Source organism: Bos indicus x Bos taurus, chromosome 6, assembly GCF_003369695.1.
Source record: "Bos indicus x Bos taurus breed Angus x Brahman F1 hybrid chromosome 6, Bos_hybrid_MaternalHap_v2.0, whole genome shotgun sequence".
NCBI lineage: Eukaryota > Metazoa > Chordata > Mammalia > Artiodactyla > Bovidae > Bos > Bos indicus x Bos taurus.
In genome coordinates, this window is record NC_040081.1 from 22,277,024 (window position 1) to 22,302,421 (window position 25,398).

The window sequence follows — 25,398 nt, forward strand, 5'->3', positions numbered from 1 at the left end:
ATTGTTAGGTTCAGTTTGCTAATGTTTTGTTAGGGATTTTTTCATTTATGTTCATCAGAGATATTGGTCTGTAGTTCTCTTTTACTGTAAGGTCTTTGTCTGGTGTTGGTATTAGGCCAATGCTGGCCTAATATTTTAAATTCTTGTCCTGATAACTGAACATCCCTGCTATACATGAGTCTGGTTCAAGGGCTTGCTCTGTTTTTGCCTTGTAATTTTTTGTTGAAAGCCATACATGATGTATGGGATGAAAGGAACAGTGGCAAAGAGGCCTTCAGTGATTTAGTGGGAGGGCATGAGGAGAGAGGAAACTTATAGTCATAGAGGAAGCTTTTTATAGTCCTGTGATTAGGCCTTAGTCTTTTGGTGAACTTGAACACTGTGAATTTCCTAAGTGTCTCTCGTGTTTTTTACAGCCCCTTAGCTAGGGCAAGAAGGCTAGGGGGTATTTCCCTTCTTCTACGTTAGGCTCTGATAAAACTCCATCAGGTAAGGCTCTGATAAAATAATTTCTCTTGAGGTAGTCCTTCAGAATGCTTCAAGTATTTCAGAATAGTTCCTTTCCCCTGTCCCCCTGCTGGAAGTTTGAGGGAAATAACCTGAGAATCTTCAATGTGACAGATAGATTCGGAAACAAAACACAAAATCCTAGGAGACCCACAAAGGCTGAGTTCCTGTGAAGTTTTTAAACTCTCAGATTTGTCCACACTGAGCCTCCAGCAACTCAGCAATTAGAGTTTAGATTTTCTTTCCCTAGTACTGGTTTTCACAGAGTTTTCTACACTTGATCTTAGCCAAAAGGCCGAGAAGCGATTCACAGAGTTTTCTACTCATGGGTTTCTGCTTTGGTAAGTTGTGATTCTCTGTATATACACCTGTCTTTTTCTCCAATTTCGGGGGCAGCAGTTTGCCCTTTCGCCTGAATTCTCTGACAGATCTAACAAAAGCTGGTGATTTTCAGTCTGTTCAGCTTTTTACTTGTTTTTAAGGATACAGTGATGACTTTTAAGCTCCTGACATGATAAAACAGTAATTGAAAGTCTTTCATGTCTTTGATCCATGGATATATATGTATGTGTGTGTGTATATATATATATATATATATATATGGAGCAATTTTATATTAACATCAAAACTAAATAGAAAATACAGACATTCCATACATGCCCTGCCCCCACACATGCACAGTCTACCCCATTATCAACACCCCCCACTAGAATGGTACATTTGTTATCATCCATGAACCAAGCTTGACTCATTATTATCACCCACAGTCTAAAGCTTACATTACAGTTTTACAGTTCACTCATGGTGGTGTACATTATATGAATTTGGATCAATGTGTTTTCAAAGTGAAGTAATCCTAATGATGTCATATTTGTGTCTTGGGCTGAAAGGAGGAATGCTAAGTCTCTATTCTTGTTTTTTTAAATAGATGCCCAAAAATGTTTGTAATAGAATAACAGAATATATCCAAACATATTCACAGGGGTGAGATGAATTTTCCTTTGACTTGGCTTAATGGGCTCTCTGGGATTTACAAACAGAAACAAACACCCCTTTGCCACCCTTGCTGCTGTAAGTCTTGTTATCAGTTCTGAACAGACGGGCTAGCCGTTTAATGCCATGAGTCAGGGAATATAATTTGAGTTTAGAGCTCCGTTCCTATTAGAAGTAAAAATGCTTCTGGAGTGAAGAAGCCTTTGAACCAGCCAGAGCCTTTCCCCCTTAACATCAATGGGCCCCACGGCAAGGAGATGAGAGCCAGGAAAGGCATCCTTTCTGAACGTCTTAAGGGTGGTCACCTGACTTCTTTGGACCTTGTTCCCTCAGCTGTAAAGCCAGAGCCTTGGGCTGGATAATCCAAATGTCCCTAAAAGCCAAGATGCTAGGCTTTTGAAAACGCTGACTGTAAAAAAATAAAATACCATTCTGTGTCTACAGAATCAGGCAACTCCAAGGCCATCATAAGGCAAAACAAAGGTTGGATTTGATGAGGGGAGAACTTCTTTTCAAAGACTTGTGCTTAAATATAGGAATAAGGCAGATAACATCAACACAGTCATATGTCAGTCTATTTTATGCAATGTGAAATTCCTTCTTAACTTCCCAGATCACAGTTACATCCAATTGCAAAATTGGGACTCAGGTAAACTGTGCTGCCATGAGACTTGACATAAACCTGTGGTGTTTTGGGGGTACCTTGGCATTCCTAGGACAGCCAAATATGTTAACTCATTGTGTGCTGATTACAACCCGGAAAAAAGAGTACTGTCTCCATTTTCGAGTTCAAGGAACAGGGGTATTAGAAATTTCGTGGCTTGCCTAAGTCCCACAGCTACTGAGCGACAGAGGATTTTAAATTTGCCTGTGCATTTTAGTTCAGGTTTCCCGAACGTCAGGAACCTCCTCTGCGTGACTTTACAAAACAGAAGGTTGTAGTCCACGAACATCAGGCCAACGTGCTTTGTTTTCTCTGGCTGGGCCCTATGTTGCACGCTGTACACGAATTTTCTCAGCTCTCACAACAACCCTACGAATAGGTACTTTAGTATTTATACTTGTTTACTGCGCAGACTGTTCTTGAGACCAACCTGTAGAGCAGCAAAAGATGCGCGTTACCCGTGCCGGGGAGACGCCTGCAGCACGGACGAGGGTCTGGGGAAACTGGGGGAAACTGAAGTGATGGGGTGTCTTGGTTTTCTGTTCTTTGGAGCGTCTCTGGCTGTATTCTCCTCACACTACTGTCTGTCCCTGAGCTCCCCGAGGCTGTGCGCCACTTTGCGCCCAGAGATTTGTGTGTCCCAATTACCGTGCATGGCTCTCGCCTTCCGTTCACACGCCGAAGCAGTTGGAATAAGCCCAGAGGAGGACGCAGACCGCGGCAGTCCGAGCCCAGAGCGATCCGAGCCCGGAGCGAAGCACAGGTGCAGCGGCTCCAGCACTCACGACCGCAGGCTTCCGCCAAACCGAGCGATCTCTGCGCTGCCAGCCCGCCCGCGGAGCTGGGGAATCCGTCGAGGTGCCTTTAGCTCAGCTGACCTGGGGGCGTGGCCGCGAATCGGGGGCGTGGGCGGGACCGGGGGCGGGCCCCGGGGCGGGGACAGCCAGAGCTCAGGCCGAGCGTGGCTTCCGCTGCCCACCGCATCCCTCGGGTTCTTGCCCTGTGCGGGTACCGGGCAACACCATGCTCCTCCGCCTGCTCCTGCTGCTTGCGCCGTGCGGTGCGGGCTTCGCTACCAAGGTGGTCAGCATCAGTTTGCGGGGAAACTGGAAGATCCACAGCGGGAACGGTTCGCTGCAGCTGCCCGCAGCGGTTCCCGGTTGCGTGCACAGCGCCTTGTTCAACAAGAGGATCATCAAGGTATTGTGTGCGGCCGCCCCGCCAGGAATCTGCGCCCAGGTCCCTCGCACGGTGAGAAGGGCCCAGGAACAGCCTGGCCGCCCCCGAGCCCGGCGGTGTTCTCCTGGGTTTGGCACTAACTTCCGCTTTGCTTCTTGTGGTCTCCAGGGCGTTGGACGTGGCGGGGAGGGTGGCGAGGCAATGTATCTGCTCTTGGCGAAGAGCACCGCTGGGATCCGGGCTAGATGGAGACTGAGCCACCGTCACACTGGGGCCGCAGTAACTCAGGAAAGCGGAGCTTCAGGCAGTTATACTGGCAGTGTTATTGCCATGGTTCTCCGCTGAAGCGTGGATTAGAAAGGACATGTCACTGACAGAGCCTAAGGCGGGGGATGAGTGTTTCAACTACCCTAACACTGCAGGGGACGATAGTGTTTTCCCAAGTAAATGTTAACTATATTCAATAATGCCTTAGTTTTTCATTTTCGCTTTTAGGGTCAGATTTGGAATTGATACAGCAGCACATAGGCTGAGGAGAAGAGACGCGCAGGTGTAAGGTTAGGATTGTCAGTGCTAGTGTGAAGGCTAAATAATCGTTAAGGCTGGGATATGAAGAAAGATGCTGTTTCCTTGCACTGCATGTGATGTGGTGTGTGTGTCCCAATAGAGGCTTCAGTTTATAGACTTGTTATGGAGGACGTTTTCCTATTTGGCTGCCTGTGGGTAGAGGTTTGCAAACAGACTGCCACTTCCCACTGTTTTTTCCTTCCATCTGCTGCATATCTTTAATGGCTTTGCTTGGGACAAGATGTACTTGATAAGTGATTGGCACACATTGTTCGGATCCTCCTAAAAACTCCAGGGTAAGTGTCACACAGTATAGGAGGCTGTGAAGTCAGGCTAGGCTGGTTTAGAATTCCGTTTCTGCCACTCTAAAGAATAAGTCTTCTTATATGCATTTTATTGATGATACGAATTATGGAGCCCAGAGAAGTTAGAGAATGTACCCAAGATCACACAGCAATTTAGAGTGACAGAAATGGAATTCTAAATCAGCCTGGCCTGACTTCATGGCCTTCTGTATTGTATGACACTTCCCCTGGTGGTTTGAAAAATCATGTATTTTTAAAGCACTGGAGTTAACTGTCAGGAATATAGTTCAAAGTTTACTTAAATGACAGGACAATTGACAGGTTATGTAGATTTCTGATCTGGTATCATTAGCTCTTTTTCAAAGAAACAAATGTAAATGACACTGACCTTGGTCCTGTTTTTTTTTTTTTAAGTAAGTCATTCTCAAACTTAAGTATTTAAACTATTTTTAGTTAACACACTGCTTATGACATGGACCCTAAGGCTTCACTAACCCATACGGTGAGGATGCTTTTGTTTATATTGCAGTGTCTCTCCTGCCTCATTTTCCTGATTAAGGCAATGGGAAATCACTAGTGGCTGTAGTAAATCAGAATACTGTTCCATGTTACAGGGCTGCATACCAAGAAACATTTTGTTACTCGTTAAAGTGAATGATGTGCTCATCGACTGAAACAACTGACTTTTCCTCATGGGAACAATTTACAATGTCTGTTAGATCTGTTAATAAATTCTTAGGAAAACTTTAAGTTTCAATAAGGTAGATGTGGGCTTCCCTGAAGGCTCAGTGGTAAAGAATCCATCCACAGTGCAGGAGACATTGGGTTGGAAAGGTCCCCTGGAGAAGGAAGTGGCTACCCACTGCAGTTTTCTTCCCTGGAGGATCCCATGGACAGAGGAGCCTGGTGAGCAGCAATCCTTGGGGTGGCAAAGGAGTCAGACACAACTTAGTGACTAAACAACAACAAGGTAAATGTAGGTATTAAATGATAGATAAGAGATGGGGAGCTTTTGGCGACTGGGGAACTCCAGGACTATTGATAATAACCTACATCAAGTATCATGTTGAGTAATATGATGTTGTTATTCCACCTGCTTTATTATAACATCCATTCTTGGTGTTGACCTCAGGAAATATTCTATAGCTTAGAGCAGATGCTGGTCTAAATATGGTGTTTACATGAGAACTTGAAACATATCTTCTTGAAGTCATTCATCTAATTATCTCATAAATATTTATTTGGTACCTCCAAGCATTATTCTAGGCGCTTGGAATTGATAGCTTATGGTGAACCATGGATTCATGATCTCCGAAGAAGATTTAGCTTCGGAACCAGGGACCAGGCTTGATCACTCAAGAGCTTTTGTGTAGCAGAGTTTTATTAACGTGAAAAAGGGACAGAGAAAACCTCTGACATAAACATCAGAAGGGGACTGAGAGTGCCCCACTGGCTAGTCTTAGGGAGGTAAAAAAATATACTTTTTTCACTTGGTCATTACAGTAAATCAAAAGAATGTCTTAAGGTTGTAGACCCACTCCTACAATATACATTTTAAGATAACAGATTAGAACTAACAATAGAAAGATCTTACCAGACCCACTCCCATAATACACATTTTTAAGATGACAGGATTAGTCAGAAAGTTCTCAAGAAGGAGAAACAGTCCTCAAGCAGGATACATTGTTGTCATATAATCATTGGTACAGAGTTTAAGGGAAAACATATCCTTGAGCAAGATGAATTATTTTGTTGTTCAGTCATCAGCTCTGGGCTTAAAGAAAAAAAATGTCCTTTTCTCCTTCTTGAGAACCAGACCCCTATCTTCTAGAGAGCCTCAGACCACCCACTCCCACAATATGTATCTTAAATTAACAAGATTAGAACTAACAATAGAAAGGTCTTACCAGACCCACTCCCACAAAGTCTTGAGATAACAAGGTTAGTCAGAAAACCTTGTTAAGGAGAAGCATGTCCTTGAGCATGTTACACTGACTAAAACAAAGCAATGTAGAAAATAAGTTTGTCTTTTTCTCCTTGAGAGCCCCAGGCCCTTTTCTCCTTCTCCAGGACTCTGGACCCCTTTCTCCTCCTGGAGCACCCTGGACTTCTTATCAACCTAACCAGGAGTTGGCTCTCAGAATCAAGTGGTGAAGAAGACAGTTTTTGTCCCAATAGACATTCTAGTGGAGGAGATAAATAATAAAGAGTCCAGGTTCGATGCACGATGCTGGATGCTTGGGGCTGGTGCACTGGGACGGCCCAGAGGGATGGTATGGGGAGGGAGGAGGGAGGAGGGTTCGGGATGGGGAACACATGTATACCTGTGGCGGATTCATTTTGATATTTGGCAAAACTAATACAATTATGTAAAGTTTAAAAATAAAATAAAATTAGAAAAAAAAATAATAAACAGATATTAATAGATAATATAGTGACAGCTGGTATACTGAAAAAAAAAATAAAGCAGGTTAAAAGAAGAGAGAATGAAGGCTGATTGGAAAAGATTCTATTTTTTAAAAAGTGGTTAAAGATAGCCATTTTGATAAAGATCTTCTGAGGAGATCAGTTTTAAGCCAAAATGCATTTCCAGCAAAAAAAGGAAGAAAAGATGGCAGTGGGGAGAGGAGAAGCCTTGAGGCAGGAACATGCTTGGTGAGCTCCAGAAATAGCCAAAAGGCAAGTGTGGCTGTAACCCTATGACCCAGATGGCAGGTGGGTAAGTTAAAAGTAGGCCTCTAGGGTAGATCATGCAGGAAGGTTTTTTGAGAAAAACTTTGGATTTTATTCTGCAATGATGGGGAAATTTTTTAGCTAAATTTTAGTTAGTATACATTCTTATTTTCTTAGACAAATTTTTAGAAGTGTAATTGCTGATTCAAAAGAATATACATTTTTTTCTTTTACTATATACATCTAAATTGTTCTCCATAAAAATTGTACCAGTTTTACACTCCTGTCGTGACTTTATTAGAGTGCTTATTTTAAGTGCTAGATTTGAATATTATTAAAAAAATCAAAAATAGAAACAATTTACTTTTTAGTGAGGTTAACCATTTTTATATGTTTGTGTTATTTGTGATTCGGGATTACTTATTCCTATTTTTAATCTATTTTTGACTATTTTTAATCTATTTTGACTATTTTTAATCTATTATTGACTGTCTTTTAAAATTTTATATGTTTATGTTATTTGTGATTTGGGATTACTTATTCCTATTTTTAATCTATTTTTGACTATTTTTAATCTATTTTGACTATTTTTAATCTATTATTGATTGTCTTTTAAAATATAGATTTGTTAGATCTCTTTTTATATATTTTCAAAATTTTCCATGTGTTAATGATATAGTTTATTATATAGATGTTTTAAAGTTTTATTTGTTGAAATCTTATAAACTTTTTTCTTTTATGATTGTTTCTGTCTTGGTATTATGCTTTGTAAGTAATTTTCTCTCTCCTAATTAAATATTTACCTGTAGTTTCTCCTTCTAGTATTTTTATGTTTCCTCTTTTGTATGTTTGTATTTAAAATTTTGATCCATTTGAGTTTTTTCAAATAATTAAGCAATTTTTTGTATCCCATGATTTGACAGTTTCTCTTTTGTCCAATAATAAAACATTACTTTTATCATGCACAGAGTTGATGATTGATACAATTGATATATTGATACAATTTTCTTATTCTCTACTTTAAAATTCTTTTTAAAAGAATAATAAATGTTCAGTACTTATTGTACAAAAATGATTCAGAGAAATATAAAATATGAAGTCAGTCCCTGAGATGGTTTTGTAAGCTACTTCATTTAAAATATATGATGAACATCTGTTTGTATCTATTCAGTTCAGTTCAGTTCAGTTGCTCAGTCGTGTCCGACTCTTTGCGACCCCATGAATCACAGCACGCCAGGCCTCCCTGTCCATCACCAACTCCCGGAGTTCACTCAGACTCACGTCCATCGAGTCAATGATGCCATCCAGCCATCTCATCCTCTGTCGTCCCCTTCTCCTCCTGCCCCCAATCCCTCCCAGCATCAGAGTCTTTTCCAATGAGTCAACTCTTCGCATGAGATGGCCAAAGTACTGGAGTTTCAGCTTTCGCATCATTCCTTCCAAAGAAATCCCAGGGCTGATCTCCTTCAGAATGGACTGGTTGGATCTCCTTGCAGTCCAAGGGACTCTCAAGAGTCTTCTCCAACACCACAGTTCAAAAGCATCAATTCTTCGGCCTTCAGCCTTCTTCACAGTCCAACTCTCACATGCATACATGACCACAGGAAAAACCATAGCCTTGACTAGACGGACCTTTGTTGGCAAAGTAATGTCTCTGCTTTTGAATATGCTGTCTAGGTTGGTCATAACTATAAATATAGATCTTCAAAAATTTTTAATTACTGCATGGACTCCATTATAAAGATTTTCCTACTCAAATCTACACTTAAAAATATAAGAAACTATATTGATTGTGAAGAGTTGTACACGACCGAGCAACTGAACACAAGCACATATTGAAAATATATTGTAAATACACATACACTACCAAAAACAGTAGGCACCAGATACAATGACTGGTACCAGATGGTATAAAAGTGTAGGTAAATGGGAATGAAGCCTGTAGTTCAGTTGAAAAAATGCAGACTTTGGTGTTGGCCTAAGTTTATTTCATCCCTGGATGTACTTCTGCTTTGTCATGGGACCTCAGGAAAGACACTTCACCCTTTGGAGCTTTAGTTTTGTCCACTATAAAATGGTATTTACTGCACATCTTTGTTATAAGGATTAGAGTAACTGAGTGACTATCTTGGAGGCTAATATAAAGTAAATGGTCAACAAGTGATACTCTTACTGTCTTTAGGGTTCATGGCTTTGTTTTAACAACTCATTACTTATGTGGGTCCTTACTCATCAGAGGTAATGCTGAGCTGCTGTTTGCTTCAAACAAGACTCACAATTTTAATATGAGCAGAGGAGATCAGACCACTCCGGAACCAAATTAAGTTGGTTGCTTAGCATATGCAGTATCTATTATAAATGTAATGTGAGCCTCCACAACTTTTATTTTAGAGAGAGTAAGGTATGTGCCTTTAGAGTAGTTTTTTAATAGGTTTTATTTATTTTTTTGGCGGGGGGAGCAATTTTAGGTTCTCTGCAAAATTAAATGGAAAATACAGACAGTTCCCATATGTCCCCCACACATGAACAGCTGCCCTACTACCAACACCTCCCGTCAGAGTGGTACATTTGTACCATCAATGGACCTTACTGTGACACATTTTTATTCCTGGAAGTCTATAGTTTATATTATTATTCATTCTATGGATTTTGACAAATATATAATGATGTGTGCCCACCATCATAGTATCATTCAGAATAGTTTCACTGCCCTAGAGATCCTCTGTTCTCTACCTATTCATCCTTCTCTCCTTCTTTATCTCTAGTAGCCACTGATGCTTTTAGTGTCTCCATAGCGTTGCCTTTCCAGAACATCATATAATTGTCATCATATAGTCTGTAGCCAGAGTGCCTGATGAACTATAGAGAGATGTTCATGACATTGTACAGGAGACAGGAATCAAGACTATCCCCAAGAAAAAGAAATGCAAAAAAGCAAAATGGCTGTCTGAGGAGGCCTTACAAATAGCTGTGAAAAAAAGGGAAGTGAAAAGCAAAGGAGAAAAAAAAAAAGATATACCCATTTCAATGCAGAGTTCCAAAGAATGGCAAGGAGAGATAAGAAAGCCTTCCTCAGCGATCAATGCAAAGAAATAGAGGAAAACAATAGAATGGGAAAGACTAGAGATCTCTTCAAGAAAATCAGAGAGACCAAGGGAACATTTCATGCAAAGATGGGCACAATAAAGGACAGAAGTGGTAGGGACCTAACAGAAGCAGAAGATATTAAGAAGAGGTGGCAAGAATACACAGAAGAACTGTACAAAAAAGATCGTCATGACCAAGATAATCTCTATGGTGTGATCACTCACCTAGAGCCAGACATTCTGGAATGTGAAGTCAAGTGGGCCTTAGGAAGCATCACTACGAGCAAAGCTAGTGGACATGATGGAATTGCAGTTGAGCTATTTCAAATCCTGAAAGATGATGCTATGAAAGTGCCGCACTCAATATGCCACCAATTTTGGAAACCTCATCAGTGGCCACAGGACTGGAAAAGGTCAATTTTCATTCTAATCCCAAAGAAAGACAATGCCAAAGAATGCTCAAACTACCTCACAATTGCACTCATCTCACACATTAATAAAATAATGCTCAAAATTCTCCAAGCCAGGCTTCAGCAATATGTGAACCGTGAACTTCCAGATGTTCAAGCTGGTTTTAGAAAAGGCAGAGGAAACAGAGATCAAATTGCCAACATCTGCTGGATCATTGAAAAAGCAAGAGAGTTCCAGAAAAACATCTATTTCTGTTTTATATGACAAAGCCTTTGACTGTATGGATCACAATAAACTGTGGGAAATTCTGAAAGAGATGGGAATACCAGACCACCTGACCTGCCTCTTGAGAAACCTATATGCAGGTCAAGAAGCAACAGTTAGAACTGGACATGGAAAAACAAACTGGTTCCAAATAGGAAAAGGAGTACGTTAAGGCTGTATATTGTCACCCTGCTTATTTAACTTATATGCAGAGTACAACATGAGAAATGCTGGGCTGGAGGAAGCACAAACTGGAATCAAGATTGCCAGGAGAAATATCAATAACCTCAGATATGCAGATGACACTACCCTTATGGCAGAAAGTGAAGAGGAACTAAAGAACCTCTTGATGAAAGTGAAAGTGGAGAGTGAAAAAGTTGGCTTAAAGCTCAACATTCAGAAAACGAAGATCATGGCATCCGGTCCCATCACTTCATGGGAAATAGATGGGGAAACAGTGTCAGACTTTATTTTTATGGATTCCAAAATCACTGCAGATGGTGATTGCAAAGCCATGAAATTAAAAGACACTTACTCCTTGGAAGGAAAGTTATGACCAACCTAGATAGCATATTCAAAAGCAGAGACATTGCTTTGCCAACAAAGGTTCGTGTAGTCAAGGCTGTGGTTTTTCCAGTGGTCATGTATGGATGTGAGAGTTGGACTGTAAAGAAAGCTGAGCACTGAAGAAGTGATGCTTTTGAACTGTGGTGTTGGAGAAGACTCTTGAGAATCCCTTGGACTGCAAGGAGATCCAACCAGTCCATCCTAAAGGAGACCAGTCCTGGGTGTTCATTGGAAGGACTGATGTTGAAGCTGAGACTCCAATACTTTGGCCACCTGATGAGAAGAGCTGACTCATTTGAAAAACCCTGATGCTGGGAAGGATTGCGGGCAGGAGGAGAAGGGGACGACAGAGGATGACATGGCTGGATGGCATCACCGACTCAATGGACATGGGTTTGGGTGGACTCCGGGAGATGGTGATGGACAGGGAGGCCTGGCGTGCTGCAGTTCATGGGGTCACAAAGAGTCGGACACACCTGAGCAACTGAACTGAACTGAACTGAGTCTGTAGCCTTTCCAGATTTGCTTCTTTCAAGAAATAGGAAATATTTAACATCTGAATTCTCCTTTTCTAGAAAAAATGTATCTTAGATGATTACCCCCTGGAGCTCAACATGCTGATTCTTTCAAGGTCTGGGAGATAGGAAGCAGTCTTGTGCCTCGTCAGCCATCCCTGAGGTTGTTAGCGGGTTGAACTTTAGCAGGTTGAAGTGTTGCAACTACATTAGCCTTCACACCTTCTTTCTCCTGATATTTTTAACTATATTGGATTGAGTCCATAGTGTAGAGTTATAAATAGGGCAGGGTGGAGACACATGGGCAGGCTTATATTTAGGTGCCTCTTCAAACCTGTATCCTTAACTATTTACTTCACATTAGTTCAGTGGAAAGTGCTGGGTGCCATGTGTGGGGGAAGAGAAGAAAACGAAGCAAGTGGGCTGGGCCTGATGCCCCCCATTTAGCAGAATAAAAAGCTCACAGGTTAACCAGACCTTAAAAGTCAGTTTGGTGATTATTGGTTGTTGTTAAATCTGGTTAACTGCTGATCGCCCCTGTGATATCAAAATGTTTCTTCCAGTCAGGAGTAGTTTCTGGTTGACACGTTTTCTTTCCATCTTGATACACACCCAGTGATGTTATAGTCTCTCTTACATTTTGTGCCCTGGGCAGGTGCCCAGCTGGCTGTTGTCCGCGGAACGTAGATAAAGCTGGCTTTTCCCTCTCAACTTGGAGTTCCTGAGGAAATCACCCTTGGCCCTGGCCCAGTCAGAGGCAAGAAGCCCTCTGAGCCTGCCCGGTGTCCCCCTGTGTAGCTGTGGTGTTGTTCACAGACAGGTGAACTTAAAAGCTTCTTGTACCATTCTGCCTCCTGCCTGGGAGCCCTCATCAGGAAGGTAAAGGGAAGAAAATGAGAAGGGGAAGAAAGACGTAAGTATTATGGACGAGGAATTGGGGCTGGACCCTCAGATAGAATAGCATCTGTGAACAGCCAGCAGGCCAGTCATCTAAGGCAGAGGCTCATGAAGGGCCAGATATTATTAATACTGTTTTAGGTATCATGGGTCATTTGGTCTCTGTCATGTCTACTCAGCTCTGCTATTATAGCGTGAAAACTGCTGTATATAATTTACAAAGGAATGGACCTGTCTGTGCTCCTGTAAAACTTTACTGATACATGTCCATTCTTAGTTCACTGGCCACCCAAAAACAGATAGGAAGCTGCATTAGGCCTGTGGGTTGTAGTTTGCAGACCTGGTCTAGGCTAGTACAGGAAACATGAAGTCTGTAAGTTTGACAGTATCTATGCTCTGTTCTCTGGAGAAATACTTTTTGTGCTCACTTAGGAGAAAGAAATGGCAACCCACTCCAGTGTTCTTGCCTGGAGAATCCCAGGGACAGGGGAGCCTGGTGGACTGTTGTCTTTGGGGTTGCACAGAGTTGGACACGACTGAAGCGACTTAGCAGCAGCAGCAGCAGTAAAGCTGAGGGCTTCCCTGATGGCTTGGATGGTAAAGAATCCGTCTGCAATGCAGGAGACCCTAATTTGATTCCTGGGTCGGGAAGTTCCCCTGGAGAAGGGATACGTGACCCACTCCAGTGTTCTTGGGCTTTCCTGGTGGCTCAGATGGTAAAGAATCCACCTGCAGTGTGGAAGACCTGGGTTTGACCCCTGGGTTGGGAAGATCCGCTGGAGGAGGGCATGGCCACCCACACCAGTATTCTTGCCTGGGGAATCCCCATAGACAGAGGAGCCTGATGGGCTACAGTCCATAGGGTCACAAAAAGTCAGATATGACTGACTGACTAAGCATAGCGTAGTAAAGCTGAGGGCTCCCCAGATGGTGCTAGTGGTGAAGAACCCACCTGCCAATGCAGAAGACATAAGAGGTAAGAGACAAGGGTTCGATCTCTGGGTCAGGAAGATCCCCTGGAGGAGGGCATGACAGCCCACTCCAGTATTCTTGCCTGGAGAATCCCATGGACAGAGGAGCCTAGTGGGGTACAGTGCATAGGGTTGCAAAGACTTGGATATGGCTGAAGCGACCTGGCGTGCACACACTTACAGTAAAGCTGAGTGAAAAATAACTTTGTAAATGCAGAGTAAATACAAGGATCTGGGAGTTTGGCTGATCTTTGGGCAACAGAGAGGAAGCATCCCCCCAGGGAAGCCAGCTGGGATAGTAGCAGCAAAATGCAAAGTGAGAACCAGAGAGCAGTGAGTGCCTGATGGCGTCACACCATTGCAAGTTCATTCTCTGCTGTGATCTTGCAGGGTCTGTGTTTGGTTTTAATAGGGGAACCCAATCTTCATTTCCACATCTCCACGTATTTCTTTGATAATGAAACTATGTGTGTCCTAGTCGCTTAGTCATGTCCGACTCTTTGCAACCCCATGGACTGTAGCCCACCAGGCTCCTCTGTCCGTGGGATTCTTCAGGTAAGAATACTGGAGTGGGTTGCCATGCCCTCCTCCAAGGGATCTTCCTGACCCAGGGATTGAATTCAGGTCTCTGGCACTGCAGGCAGATTCTTTGCCATCTGAGCCAACAGGGAAGCCCTAATGAAACTGTAATAGTTATAGCTCATCGTGCTTTCATTTCAGGTATTTTGTTAGACTTTTACATTTAAAAATATTTTTAGTATTTTTAGGATGCTAATGCCATGGCAACTTTGTTTGAAAGGTAATGGTCTCTTAAATAGATGGAGCTTTAGCCTTGAGGATGGGATGGGCCAGCGTATGAAATGCTTGCAATCCTAGGCCAAGAGTTAATTGATTTTTAGATAATAAATAAATATCATTACTAGTTTATTTCATGTTTATTTAATTAATTATTTTTGCATATTTAATCACCTACTGTATTTTTTATCACCAGGATCCTTACTACAGATTTAATAACCTTGACTATAGATGGATAGCCTTGGATAACTGGACCTATATCAAGAAATTTAAACTCCACTCTGATATGAGGTACATATGTGTATATATCTATATTTATATCTATGTCTGTTTATTCATTTATTATTATTATTATTTGAACTTTTCTTCTTTTTCTGTTTGCAGTAATCTTTTGTTTGTTTAGGTTACATTGTCATACTAAAGCCTGAACTATAAAAGTGAAAATATGATTTATGTTTTGATTTGTGTATGAGGATTGTGCTGCTGATCATCAGTCACAGAATTATCTCTTATTCAGTCATTTTTTTCCAGTGGTTATAATGGCATCACCTAGACTTAGTTCTTTTATCTGCCTTTTCTTTTCCCTGCTCTCCCAGTAATCCAAACGTGTATATATTTACAATATTGTCACATAGTCTTAGATATACATCATTTGTTTGATATAGTGTTAACCAGCCACAGAAACTATGGTATTGGCCTTATATCATGAGGACACGAGGAAAGATATGGTATAGTTTTCAGTAATGTCCTATGTAGCAGAATGTAACCCAATTATATGTGCATGTGCTGAGTTGCTCAGTCATGTCCGACTCTTTGCAATACCATGGACTGTAGCCTGCCAGGCTCCTCTGTCCATGGAATTTTTCAGGCGAGAATACTGGAGTGACTTGCTATTTCCTACTCCAGGGGATCTCCCTGACCTATAGACTGAACCTGCGTCTCCTGCACTGGCAGACAGATTCTTTACCACTGGGCCACGTTGGAAGCTTCAACCTAATTATATTAATATCTATCACCATTATTGTTAAATTAAAAAAAAACCCTCTGTCCTTTTAATATGACCTTTTTTGGGGGGTGGGGCGTAATTAATCACTAGCTTCTTAAAAGAGAAATAAAGCCAGAAAATAGTGCTCAATATCATGGAGTTACAGTGTTCCAGACTCTTATTTCCAGCTAATACTTAAAATATCTCCAATAGGGGGTGCTCTTTCATCCTGGACTCAACATTTAGTTAACCAATTGACTGTCCGACTTAAAGCTTGCATCAGATTCCAGCCATCTCATTGTTTCTCTGAGTATAATATCTTCCCAATCTCCCATGCCCAAGGAGTTTTGGGCTTATCATATCTTTTCTTCATCTTCCTGTATTTGGCCTGTTTCTGAGTCCTGTTAATTTTTGCCTATCATTTCTCTTGATTCAGCCCCTGCCTCCTCATTTCTAAGTTTCCATCTTTGCCTAGGCCTTTATACCTGGCCTTTATACCTTTGCCTAGGCCTTAATACCTGGCGTTAGGCCTGTGCTACCTACTAAGATTTCTTGCTTTGTCTTTGTATTCTCTAGTCTTCTTTATGTAGAAACATTAGATTCATCCCTTCCAAATTCTTATTTATTTTATTTTTTGGCTGCTTTGGGTCTCTACTGCTGTGCTCAGGCTTTCGTTATTGCTGTGGGAGTTACTCTCTAGTTGCGATGTGCAGGCTTCTCATTGCCATGGCTTCTTTTGTTGCATATCATGGGCTCTGGGCTTCAGCAGTTGTGGTACATGGGCTTAGTCGCCCCGAGGCATGTGGGATCTTCCTGGACCAGGGATTGAACCAGTTAGGTGAATTCTTAACCACTCAACCTCCAGGAAAGCCCCCAAATGTTTATTTTACCATGATATTCTCGCTTAAGAATGAGAGTGTCTTCCTTTTAATTGGCAGATCAAGTTGAACCTTCTCTGCTTGTCTATGAAAATGCTGCTTACTGTTGCAAATCCCATACCACTTCCTGCATCCTCATCCCCCTAGTCCTCTCCCAGCCCTAGGCAACTGCTAATTTATTTTTTATCTCTATGCATTTTTCTCTTCTGGAAATCTGAAAGAAATGGATTTGTACAGTATATACCTCCTTTATGACTGGCTAATTTCACTTAGCATAATGATGTTTTCAAGTTCAAGTTCTGTGTTGTCATGTCCACCAGTACTTCATTTGTTTTTATTGCTGAATACTATTTTATTGTATGGATATACCACATTTTATTTATTTTGTTCTTTAAACTCTTGTTTCCTTCTGAAGTCCTTCCTTATAATAAACTCTGATATCACTTGTAGTCTGTTCATCAAGACTATATCACAAAGTAGAAGAGATTGAAAACTTTCTCTTTGTTTCCTGTGTTTTAGACTTGAATGCTAAACAGATTTCAGATTCCTTAAATTCAGAGACTGTTTTAGTTCTCTGTAAGGCTTAGCAGAGTACTGGGCACATAATATTTACTCATAGATACTTGCTAGTTGGTTAATATGTTCTCTTACTGTCAGTAAATGTAATAGTTTGTGAAAATGTTTTGTGTCTGTTATCAATATTGAACTTGATTCAAATAAGAACTTTGTGAAGCTCTAGGGGAAAAGTCAATGCATGGAAATTAGAAGTCATGGTCGTGATTTGATAATGATTGAAATATTATCAAGAAAGTTAAACTGGATGACTCAACATAAAAATGTATTAAAGCAGTATTTCTGAAAATTTTATTGAAAATTGCCTTCCAAGAATGTATATTTTCTCTGAAATACTTATTCCTTTCATTCTTAATAAAAAAAGACTAGTTATCTAAGTTAATGTTTTATTCATCTTGTTTTAAAAATCTCTTTTTTTAGCACATGGAGTAAAGTAAATTTGGTTTTTGAGGGTATCGATACAGTTGCAGTAGTCCTGCTCAACAGTGTTCCCATTGGCAAAACAGACAACATGTTCAGAAGATACGTAAGTACATAATGACATCAGGTTAAAAAGAACCACTGTTTGTATTTGTGTGCATTGTTATCACGAGCAGCGAGAACAAGTCCTTTGATGCAATGGGTAAGTTACTTTATCTCTCAGTTGCCGTATTTGTTGAATGATGAAGACACTCAAGCCCTATAAAATTATTGTGAGGATTTAATGAGTTAATTGTATGAAATGATTGGTTTAGTTTTTGGCACATAGGAAATGTTGGAAAATGCTGTTCCCTTCTCTGTTGTTTGGAATCCAGAGTTTCAAGGGAAATGACAGCTGACAAGCCATTTTTAAAAGGAAGTATTCCTTCCTTTCTGGAAGTGTTACCTGAAGAGATTGTATCCTGATCTCCCTTCCCTGTTAAGGGTAGACTTTTCAAAACAAAAATAACTTATGACTTAGAAACTACATGCTATGCATACCAGAGGGTCAGGTTATTATGAGGTATCTAGGAAATACTTGGCAATTCAAAGCCATATGTAAATAGCAAGAGCAGACTTTCCAGGACTAAACACAGTCTCTGTTTGCACTGTTGGCCTAGGACCATCATCTCTCAGTAAAAATAGCAGGAGAAAACCTAGAAATCTACGTTTGGGTAGGAGAATGTGATCAGTTATAACTAAAAGTTGGCAACTAAGTTATACAAGCTGGATTTAGAAAAGGCAGAGGAACCAGCAGTCAAATTGCCGACCTCAGCTGGATCATAGAAAAAGCAAGAGAGTTCCAGAGAAACATCTACTTCTGCTTTATTGACTACATCAAAGCCTTTGACTGTGTGGATCACAATAAACTGTGGAAAATTCTTCAAGAGATGGGAATACCAGACCACCTGACCTGCCTCCTGAAAGATCTGTGTGCAGGTCAAGAAGCAACAGTTAGAACTAGACATGGAACAACAGACTGGTTCCAAATTGGCAAAGGAGTATGTCAAGGCTGTATATTGTCACCCTGCTGATTTAGCTTATATGCAGATTACATCATGTGAAATGCCAGGCTGGATGCAGCACAAGGTGGAATCAAGATTGCTGGGAGAAATATCAGTAACCTCAGGTATGCAGATGACACCACCCTTATAGCAGAAAGTGGAGAGGAACTAAAGAGCCTCTTGATGAAAGTGAAAGTGGAGAGTGAAAAAGTTGGCTTAAAGCTCAACATTCAGAAAACGAAGATCATAGCATCCGGTCCCATCACTTCATGGCAAATAGATGGGGAAACAGTGGAAACAGTGTCAGACTTTATTTTCTTGGGCTCGAAAATCACTGCAGATGGTGATTGTAGCCATGAAATTAAAAGACACTTGCTCCTTGGCAGAAAAGCCATGACCAACATAGACAGTATATTAAAAAGCAGAGACATTACTTTGCCAACAAAGGTCCATCTAGTCAAGGCTATGGTTTTTCCAGTGGTCATGTATGGATGTGAGAGTTGGACTGTGAAGAAGGCTGAAGGCCGAAGAATTGATGCTTTTGAACTGTGGTGTTGGAGAAGACTCTTGAGAGTTCCTTGGACTGCAAGGAGATCCAACCAGTCCATTCTAAAGGATGGGTGTTCATTGGAAGGACTGATGCTGAAGCTGAAACTCCAGTACTTTGGCCACCTCATGCGAAGAGTTGACTCATTTGAAAAGACCCTGATGCTGGGAGGGATTGGGGGCAGGAGGAGAAGGGGACGACAGAGGATGAGATGGTTGGATGGCATCACCGACTTGACGGACATGAGTTTGAGTAAGCTCCGGGAGTTGGTGATGGACAGGGAGGCCTGGCATGCTGCAGTCCATGGGGTCACAAAGAGTCAGACATGACTGAGCAACTGAACTGAACGAAGTTATACTATCTTGGAGAAGTTCTTTCTTCAGCAAAAAGGCTAGACCTAAAGATTTCAATTACTTTATGCATCTTTCATACATTCTGCCTGTGTCTAAAATTTTATACATGAGGATGCTTTCATATTTGTTCTTTCTGTTTAATTTAGAGCTTTGATATTACACATACGGTCAAAGCAGTGAACATCATTGAGGTGCGTTTCCAGTCACCAGTGGTATATGCGAACCAGAGGAGCGAACGTCACACTGCCTACTGGGTGCCCCCCAACTGCCCTCCACCTGTGCAGGATGGCGAATGTCATGTCAACTTTATTCGCAAGGTAAGGCTCTCACAGTGGAGGGGCGTTAGCCTTAAGGATGGGATGATGGTATATGAAATGCTTGTTTGAAGACTCCAGTTGTATTTCAGAAGATGGGCATCTCTCTCCTGCCCTTAGTGGGATTTATAGTGAAAATTAGAAATAAGAACCAAACGTTATATGAATTTTTGAGGAGAACTTTTCTTTCTAGGTTCCCTTCTTTAGGAGTACCTAAGAACTTAGATAACATTGGACAAAGAAGAAAGATAGGTGACTGATAATGCACCTTTACAGTTTTTATTTTGGCTCTGCCACGAGGCTTGCAGGATCTTTGTGTCCTGACCAGCGATCAAACCCATGCCCCCTGCAGTGGAAGGCCAGAATCCTAACTACTGGACTGCCAGGGAATTCCTCTTTTCAATTTTTTTTAAAAGCACTTAAGCTTATCAAGCTTTACCTCAGACTGTAGGGTTCATATTTATGAGCAATAGTTGTTACTAGCCTTCTGCACCTGTTAATGCATTTGTTGATGTGCAATATTTTCCTGCGAGGTTCTCATAACATCTAACAAAAGATAACAAAGCCACAGGTGATTATTTCCTTTGAGTCTGTTCTCAATCTAGATGACTAATACAGGGATGAATTAGTATATTATGTCACACTTAGTTTTTAATTTTATTTTAAAAAAGTTTAATTGTGGTAAAATACACATAACACAAAATTTACCATCTTAATTCTTTTAGGTGTACATGCAGTAATATTAATTATATTCACATTGTGTGAAATCAGTCTCCAGAACTGTTTCATCTTGCAAAACAAACTCTGTACTCATTAAAAAAACAACTCCCCACTTTCCCCCAACTCTCAGCCCCTGGCAACCACCATCTTTCAAATTCTAGGAGTTTTAATCCTCTAGATACCTCATACCAGTAGAATCATACAATATTTGTCTATTTGTGACTGACTTAGTTCACTTAAACAATCTTTTATAACCTAATTTTGGACGTGCTCTCATCACTGCTCTATTCTGTGAGTTAAAAGTGATTCATTGGGTCATATCATACTCAGATATCAATATAATGTCTTCAAGTTTCATCTATGTTGTAGCGCATCCTAGAATTTCCTTCCTTTTTTAAGGCTGACTAATATTCCATTGTATATAGATCCACGGGAGCCTAAAGCTCATTGTGTCCAACACTGCACCTGGGATCTGAACCCTGCTCCCAGGGCTCTCTGTCTCACTGAATGGAGTACCATTTGCAGCAGTTGCTCAAGCCAGAAACCTCAGAGTTATTTTTGATACCTCCCTGTCTCTTTTTAAAAAGAGATTCAGAAGTCCTTTTGATGATGCGGATGTTACCTTTTTAGTAGTTACTGAGTCTGCTCATGCTTCATCTCTACTCCCACACTTGGGTTCCATCTGTTACCATTTCTTGCATCAAGTATTGCTCTGGTTGCACAACTGGTACCCAATGACCTCGTTTGCCTCACTCCAATTAATTTGCCCAAGGAACAACCAGAGTGTTCCTTTTAGATAAAAATCATTGCGGCACCACCCCTCCCCCACCCCCCTTGAAACTCTTCAACAGTTTATCATTGCTTTTAGGCTAAAGTCCAAAGTTCTTAGCTAAGTTTGGCCCATGCGCCCACTGTTCTGGTCTTCTGCTGGTCTCTTCGCACTGTTTTCATTTCCTGGAACGCACCGTGTTCTCTAGCATCTTGAGGCCTTCATCCATGCTGTTCCTTCTGAAAGCATGCCTGCACTCCCTCTCCCCTAAACTTACCCTGGGCAAGTGGTACTCACCTTTCAAGTCTCTATTTAAAAGTCACTATTATTCGGGGGAACTTGTCTTGACACCATTATATGTTCCCTGGCTATTTCCTTTATGACTATTTGTTCAATTTGTTTCCTTTATTTTCCTTTGTGACTATTTGTTCAGTGCCTGAATCTCTTGCTATATACTGTGAGTGCTGCAAGCAGAAGGACGGTTTCTGTCTGGTATGTTAATATACTCCCAGGGCGAAACAGAGAGAGCACTGCACACATATTTTTGAATAAGTGAAAACTTTTATTTGGAGAGATTATATAAATTAGAGTGATTTGTAACCCTTGCTGGGGAAAATAATCTGCCTTATAAGATGTTGAATATTTTTGCCCTCCTCCTTCTCTCTATCCCTAATAAAATAATTACATATCTGAACTTAAAAACCCTGCAGTAACTATCCCCAAGATGGTCTTCATTCTGAACATGAAATCGTTAAGTCCTGATTTTATGCGGATACAGATGCTGTGAAGTGGTTTTAGTTCTTTGTTTTTCTCTGTAATGGAAACTGAATTTTCTCTGTTACAGATAAGTACAGAACTTAGGAAATAATATCAAATGCTTAAATGAGAACAATGTGGCCAGATCCTTAGGCTCTGTTCTGCAAGTGCACCCTTCAAGAAGATCTCAGTACTTCCTCTGGTGCTTGTTCTCTTTTAAAAGCTTAACTCAGCCTCACACATTTTAATTGACTGTGTTTTGGAAATTTTTTTCTTTTCTTTTATGAAGTGGAAGTTAGAAAAATTCTGCTCTGGTTACCTGTGTCAGGGTCTGAAGTCTTTTTTTTTTTTTTTTAATGAAGTGATGAGACTGAATGCCATGATTTTAGTTTTTGAATGTTGAGGGCTTTTTTTTTTTTTTTCATTTTTCTTGCTATTTTGTTTTTTTCTACTTTCAAAGATTTATTTATTTTTAATTGAAGGGTAATTGCAATAGGTGTGTAAATTCTGAACTTATTATTTCTGGGATGTAAGTTCATAACCTAGGACTTCTGAATTCATCCTGGAGGAAATAGGGGTTTGCAAGTCTAGCCAGAGTTTCTTGTCTGTTTATGTATATTTTTATCTTTCAGTATGTTTCCTCATTTTTTATAGTTAGAAGGAAAGTTATGACTAACCTAGACAGCATATCAAAAAGCAGAGACATTACTTTGCCAACAAAGGTCTGTCTAGTCAAGGCTATGGTTTTTCCAGTGGTCATGTATGGATGTGAAAGTTGGACTGTGAAGAAGGCTGAGCGCCGAAGAATTGACGCTTTTGAACTGTGGTGTTGGAGAAGACTCTTGAGAGTCCCTTGGACTGCAAGGAGATCCAACCAGTCCATTCTGAAGGAGATCAGCCCTGGGTGTTCATTGGAAGGACTGATGTTGAAGCTGAGACTCCAATACTTTGGCCACCTGATGCAAAGAGCTGACTCATTTGAAAAGACCCTGATGCTGGGAGGGATTGGGGGCAGGAGGAGAAGGGGACGACAGAGGATGAGATGGTTGGATGGCATCACCGACTTGACGGACATGAGTTTGAGTAAGCTCCGGGAGTCGGTGATGGACAGGGAGACCTGGCATGCTGCAGTCCATGGGATCACAAAGAGTCAGACATGACTGAGTGACTGAACTGAACTGAATAGTAGGTTCAGAGATATTTTGAAGAAATTTGAAGAGTCTCTATTGTGTTGCTTCAGTGTAATATGCTTTTGAAGGATAAATGTAAATAATTAGATTTTATAGTCTTGGAAGTTTTCTACCAAATTTAACTATGTTGCCTAGGTTGATCGATTAGTTATTGTATTAAGTTATCTATTGCTATGTAACAATTATTCCAAAATTTATCAGCTTAAAACAAGATTTGTTATCACAGTTTCTGTCAGGAATGCAGGTGTGTCTTAGCTGGGTACTTCTGGCTCAAGGTCACTCATGAGGTTACTGACGAACTCTGGACCAGGGCTGCAGTCACTTTAAGCCTGGGTGAGGCCTGCCTAAGCTCCACCATGTGCTTACTGGTGGGCCTGAGATCGGCCTCCAGGCTCACTCATGTGGGCCTTTTCCAGAACTGCCTCGCAGCATGGCAGCCAATTTCCCTCTTGGCCAAGAGAGAGCTGAGTGAGCACCTCAGACAGAAGGTACAGTCTTTTATAACCTACTTTTGGACATGCTCTCATCGCTGCTGTATTCTGCTGGTTAAAAGTGATTCATTAGGTCATGTCATACTCAAGGGAAGGGGTTACACGAGGGTGTGAATACCAGGAGCTGTGCATTGTGGGTCATTTTAGATGCCATGAATGGGATACACACACTATCATGGACTTAATTCTGTGCCCCTACCCCCAAATTTATATATTGAAATGCTGACCCTCAATAAGTTCAAAATGTCTCCCTGTTTGGAAGTGAGAACTTTAAAGAGGTGATTAAGTTAAATGAGACCATTAGGATTAGTCCTAATCCAGTATCATTCCCTGAAGCTCAAACAGTAGAGAATCTGCCTGCCATGCAGGAGACCAGGGTTTGATCCCTGGGTTGGGAAGTTCCTCTAGAGAAGGGAATGGCAATCCACTCCAGAATTCTTGCCATGGACAGAGAAGCCTGGTGGGCTACAATCCGTGGGGTTGCAAAGAGTTGGACACAACTGAGCAACTAACACACACCATATCATTGATGTGCTTATCAGAAGAGGAAATTTGGACATTAAGGGTGTATGTGTGTGGTCACAGAGGAGGCTGCTAAGGGCACTGTGAGAAGGCAGCCGTCTGCAAGCCCAGGAAGCCAAACCTACCAGCACCTTGGTCTTGTACTTCCTCACCCCTAGAAATGTGCAAAACTTAATTTCTGTTGTTTAAGGCACCCAGTTTGTGGTATTTTGTTACGGCAGCCCTGGCAAACCAATATACACATACGTACTATTTTAAAGGAAAAGGTTTTTCATAATGTTTAAGTCTCATGGTAATTAGAGTCTATCTTCTTTTTTTCCCTTGAAATTACAGATGCAGTGTTCCTTTGGATGGGACTGGGGACCTTCTTTTCCTACCCAGGGCATCTGGAAAGATGTTAGAATTGAAGCCTATAATGTTTGTCATCTGAACTACTTCATGTTTACCCCCATCTACGGTAAGCTAAGAGCTGTGATTTTTTGTTTTTCTTTTCTGAGCCTCCTCTGTATTATAAACATTGGCTTTATAATTTGAAAATATGCAAATATACAGTTGACCTTGAATAACATGGGTTTGAACTGTGCAGGTCCACTCATATGTTTTAATGAGTTTGTTTTAATGAATATTACAGTCCTGCATGATCTAAGGTCTGTTGAATCCATGATTCAGAACTGCAGATATGGAGGGCTGACTTTGAGCATCAGTGGATTTTGGTACCTCCAGCAGGTCCTGGAACCAATCTGTTGTGGTTAATGAGGGACAAGAGTACTTTTCAGAGACTTACTTTTAAAAAATTTTTACGGCACGTTAAGTTTAGAAAAGTGAAAAATATGTACAAACTGATCTGTCATGAAAATTTATTTTCCATGGAAAAACCCAAACGAACTTTTTTGGCCAACCCAATATAAAGCAGGTAAGTAGGTGGGTGGGTAGCTACCTTTTAATATATTCTGAAAAATAAAAAAAAAATGAGAGGAAGAAAGAAAGGAAGGAGAGAGGGAGGTGAGGAGGGAAGGAAAGAATGAAGGAAGGAACTCTGTTTTCCTAGCTATGTATTCTTTCTTAAAAGAGTGGGTCTGCTGGCTTGCACTCCTTTTTGCTGCCCCTGTAGTCACTTTCAGAACTCCATGGTGCTGAGTTCTTGGTTTGCTTAAATCACTGGGCTGACTTTCTATCACTGCACATTTTGTCCTCTGAAGGCCATGACATACCAGCCTCGTTAAGAGTTGAAAGTAAACTGGAAAGCAAACAAGGCATTAAAGAAACTCGGGTACAGTAAAGAACACTGCTTTTTGTTTTGGAAACAGCATTGAAAAAACCCTCAGAAATCTCACAGATGTCAACAAATTGGTTGAGTGCTGGTCAAATATTTGTTGAGCTCTTTGTTCAGCGCTGTGTATGTTTGGCTTAGAAAAGAACTGCAAGTTGGTTGTGGTGTGGAGG

The 25,398-nt window shown here is 41.0% G+C and overlaps 1 protein-coding gene across 2 annotated transcripts in view; it reads left to right on the forward strand.

Annotated features, from left to right (window-relative positions):
* The first annotated feature begins 3,093 nt into the window (after positions 1-3,093).
* The window catches only part of MANBA (mannosidase beta), a 128,425-nt gene continuing 106,120 nt past the window's right edge, over positions 3,094-25,398 (forward strand). Inside the window, exons 1-5 of one of the 2 annotated variants that reach the window (XM_027543960.1) lie at positions 3,094-3,415; positions 14,591-14,685; positions 17,251-17,356; positions 19,340-19,510; positions 24,289-24,412. In XM_027543960.1, the coding sequence (XP_027399761.1) occupies positions 3,188-3,415; positions 14,591-14,685; positions 17,251-17,356; positions 19,340-19,510; positions 24,289-24,412 (724 nt within the window). In that variant the 5' untranslated portion in view covers positions 3,094-3,187. The remainder of the gene's footprint in view (positions 3,416-14,590; positions 14,686-17,250; positions 17,357-19,339; positions 19,511-24,288; positions 24,413-25,398) is intronic. The other variant, XM_027543961.1, reaches the window with a different exon arrangement.